The sequence below is a fragment of the Colobus angolensis genome, unplaced genomic scaffold (assembly GCF_000951035.1).
Source record: "Colobus angolensis palliatus isolate OR3802 unplaced genomic scaffold, Cang.pa_1.0 Scaffold186, whole genome shotgun sequence".
NCBI lineage: Eukaryota > Metazoa > Chordata > Mammalia > Primates > Cercopithecidae > Colobus > Colobus angolensis.
The window spans coordinates 2825118-2828993 of NW_012114999.1; the positions used below are offsets into that span (position 1 = coordinate 2825118).

The following is a 3876-nucleotide window of genomic DNA, read 5'->3' on the forward strand; positions in this document are numbered from 1 at the left end:
ATATATATATATATATATGACACAAAATCAGAGACTATGCTATTCATTAACTACATACTTTTAAAATTTAACTATGGTTGAACTCTTTAGTCAGTAAACATGACAAATTAAATCAACAGTCGCTTCATTATAGATTAAAGTGTCTGATGGTTCATTAATGATAAATGCAGGATAAGCCTATACATTTTCACCAAAAGTCTTAGAATTAAAAAAGACAACCAAGTATCAAATTATGTCAGTAATACAAAAAATATAAAAAGGATTAAATCTCTCTCCTCATATACATATGCAATATATTTTGCTGTATTAGCACACATTCTAAATGTCAACATTTAGAGATGTGAAAATAAAACACTAGACACCTTAATCTCTTCCTATTTCCTTTCCTACTAGAAAAAGGATTGAGTTTTTTTCAAGTGAAGCTAGAAGAGGGTACAGGCTGGATCATCAGCTGTTGGTAACAATTACTGTTAGAAGAGCCTCCAAAAAGTAAACAGACACATGACATCTGCCAACATATGGAAAGTTAAAATTTAAATGACTTACAGTTCAGAATAAATCAGCATAACAATTTGTTAGATTTTTTCACTAAAATGGCTTAAAAAATTCATTTACTTGATTGTGAAAGCTCTACTGGGAAGGCAAAAGTCACTGTATTTTATTCTGGTATGATTTAAATGAAAATGGATAAAGTTTTCAGACTGTAATATTATAATACTAACGTTTCAAATCAGAGAGATTGTATAGTGGAAAAGGCTCCAAAGTAATGCAAGACTTAGGCCAAGTTCAAACTTTGCCCAAAGCCAGCTGGGTGACCTTGGCTAGTTCCTTTCACTCTGAGGCTCTATTTCCTGACTAAAAAAATGTATCGTTTCAGTTGTTGTGAGAATTATAGATAACCTCTCTGAGGCATTTGGCATGATGCTTGGCATTCAAGGAACAATAACTATTAAAACTCTTTCTCCTCCGGAGATCTCCGCCTCCTCTGATGAAACAGTGAAGAAATGAGAATGAAGCAGACTGCTAATAAATAGCATAAAGTTTTAATAGATTATCCATAGCATTCTTAAAATGAGCAAACTGAATAAACCCACTGATATTGTGTCATCTTTTTAGGTGTGGAAGTAAAAGCTGAATATTTTTTTGGTGGGAATTATCTATGAAATATAATTTCCTCTAATATTTATTAAATCAGAACTTCTATAAAAATGTCATCGAGAATTAAAACTTTCACAAGACATTTCTCACTTATAAACAAACATTTCTCATTTATACCAAAAATACTTAGTAATATACAGGCTCTCTGAAACATTTATCTTTGCAAGTTATGTTCAATATTATCTTCCAAGTCTTTCTAGTTATCTTATAAAATGTTGCAAAAAACTATTCTATAAAAGACAGACAAGCCATTCTCATTAATCAAATAATATTTCTGATTAACACTAAACATGTCTTAATAAAATACCTACTTACGTATCCTAAGTTGCTTATTAAGTTTTGAATTATATTACATGTGCCACTTTTTCCAGTTATTTATCTCCTTGAATAAAATAGCCTTTTGGCCAGGCACAGTGGCTTATGCCTAAAATCCCAGCACCTTGGGAGGCTGAGGTGGAGGAATTGCTTGAGTCCAGAAATTCAAGCCCAGCCTGGGTGACATGGTGACCTGTCTCTACAAAAAATACAAAAATTAGCTAAGTGTGGTGGTATGTGCCTGTAGTCCCAGCTACTCGGAAGGCTGAGGCAGGAGGATAGCTTGAGTCCGGGAGGTGGAGACTGCAGTCAGTTGAGATCATGCCACTACACTCCAGCCTGGGCAACAGAACAAGACTCCATCTCAAAACCAAATAAAAAATCAAGTGGCCTTTTGGTCCCGTCTTTGCTATGCTAGATAGTATTATATACATTACTATTTAGAATGTCTCAAAAGATCTTTTCTGTGTAGTTTAATATTTGTGAACCTCAAAAGACCAGATGGTCAGGAAATGATCCCTTCACTTTTTTTCCCCCATTGGTACAAAGTTTTCTGAAAATAAAGACATATATGTTTTGAACTAACCATTAAGAATAGTTCAGGTAACATTGGATTTTTATCACTGTCCACACTTAAAATTATGTATCAGCAAGTGCTTTTTTGTAAGACAAAGCTTATGATCAATCTCTATAGTGAAAATACCGGTTTTACCTTTTGGATCATTGTGAGTCAACAGCTGTATGTCAAATTGTTTAGCAAATGCAGTCAAATCTGGTGGCATCACACAGCAGGAGGCAAGATTAACTTGGTTACTATTTGGTTTTACCTAGAAGTAAAAATAAAATCATGATATCACTACTAAATTAAATATAATACCAAAAATGGAAAGCAATAAGCAATAACATAATTTTAGAACATATGAAAAATCACAATCCACAGTGCTTAAAGCTTACAAAATACTTTTACATTAATATCATTATTAATATATGCTTTTCTAACCCAGGTTAGTAGTAATAGGGAATAGGAATTCCCTATTACCTTTTCCCTATGTAGTATGTTGCAAAATGTATTTTGCAGTGTACCACTAGGGGGAGGAAAAATCCAACACAGTACTACACTTTTTTTTTTTTTTTTTTTGCTCTGTTGCCCAGGCTGGAGTGCAGTGGCATGATTTTGGCCCACTGCAACCTCCACCTCCTGGATTCAAGCAATTCTCCTGCCTCAGCCTCCTAAGTAGCTGAGATTACAGCCGCCTGCTACCACGCCCAGCTAATTTTTTGTGTTTTTAGCAGAGACGGGGTTTCACCATGTTGGTCAGGCTGGTCTTGAACTCCTGACCTCAGGTGATCTACCCACCTCAGCCTCCCAAAGTGCTGGGCTTACAGGTATGAGCCATGATGCCTGGCCCGGTACTACACTATTAAAAAGTCTCCTGCTAGAACCATTTAACAATCTAATACATCTGCCTAGAAAACAAACATGCTTTTTGTTAGTTTGTTAAGTGTGATGGTTTCAGCTATAGAGGGAATAGGCCTTAAAGGCAGAGGATCAAATACAAGTAAATATATTTAAAGTGTAAAATATGGCTATGAATCAGACACATTTTGAAAGAGAAGAACTGACAGCTTCCAGCAGCTGCACTGGTTAATTTACATTCTGAATCATGTAAGTCTGTCTGGTAGTTTCTTGACCTCATTCTGGCTATCATCAAGGAGAAGGGGAAATACTTTCTCTAGGTCTTCCTGTCCATAAGAAACTCTGAAAGCTCTGAAAAGGAGAAGGCTGAAGAAGAAGGAAAAGGAATAAAGAAAAATACTGAGAGTAAAGGTAAAATGCTAGCAAGTGACTTTCCTAATAATGTAGGTTATTAGACCAGAGAGGGGGAATAATTAATTTATGACACTCACTCCATGTCAAGTTGTATGAACTGACAGTCTTACACATCTTTGAGTAACAGCAAAATATTTGTTATATATAATGTTCCCTTACTTAGGAAATTAGAGTCATGGTCTAATAGTACCTAAAGAAAAAGAAGGTTTTTTTTTTTTTTTGAGACAGAGTCTTGCTCTGTCAACCAGGTTGGAATACAGTGGCGCAATCTTGGCTCACTGCAACCTCCGCCTCTGGGATTCAAGTGATTCTCCTGCCTCAGCCTCCTGAGTAGCTGGGATTACAGGCATGGTCTAATAGTACCTAAAGAAAAAGAAGGTTTTTTTTTTTTTTTGAGACAGAGTCTTGCTCTGTCAGCCAGGTTGGAATACAGTGGCGCAATCTCGGCTCATTGCACTTTCCGCCTCCCAGGTTCAAGCAATTCTCCTGACTCAGCCTCCAGGGTAGCTGGGAGTACAGGTGTGTGCCATCATGCCCAGTTAATTTTTGTATTTTTAGTAGAGATAGGGTTT

At 36.0% G+C, this 3876-nt stretch overlaps 1 protein-coding gene across 1 annotated transcript in view; it reads right to left on the bottom strand.

The window, feature by feature from the left end:
• GCLM (glutamate-cysteine ligase, modifier subunit) overlaps positions 1 to 3876 on the bottom strand; it is a 27924-nt gene that overhangs the window by 5332 nt on the left and 18716 nt on the right. Inside the window, exon 7 of the mRNA XM_011940008.1 lies at positions 2186 to 2300. Within this exon, the coding sequence (XP_011795398.1) occupies positions 2186 to 2300 (115 nt within the window). The remainder of the gene's footprint in view (positions 1 to 2185; positions 2301 to 3876) is intronic.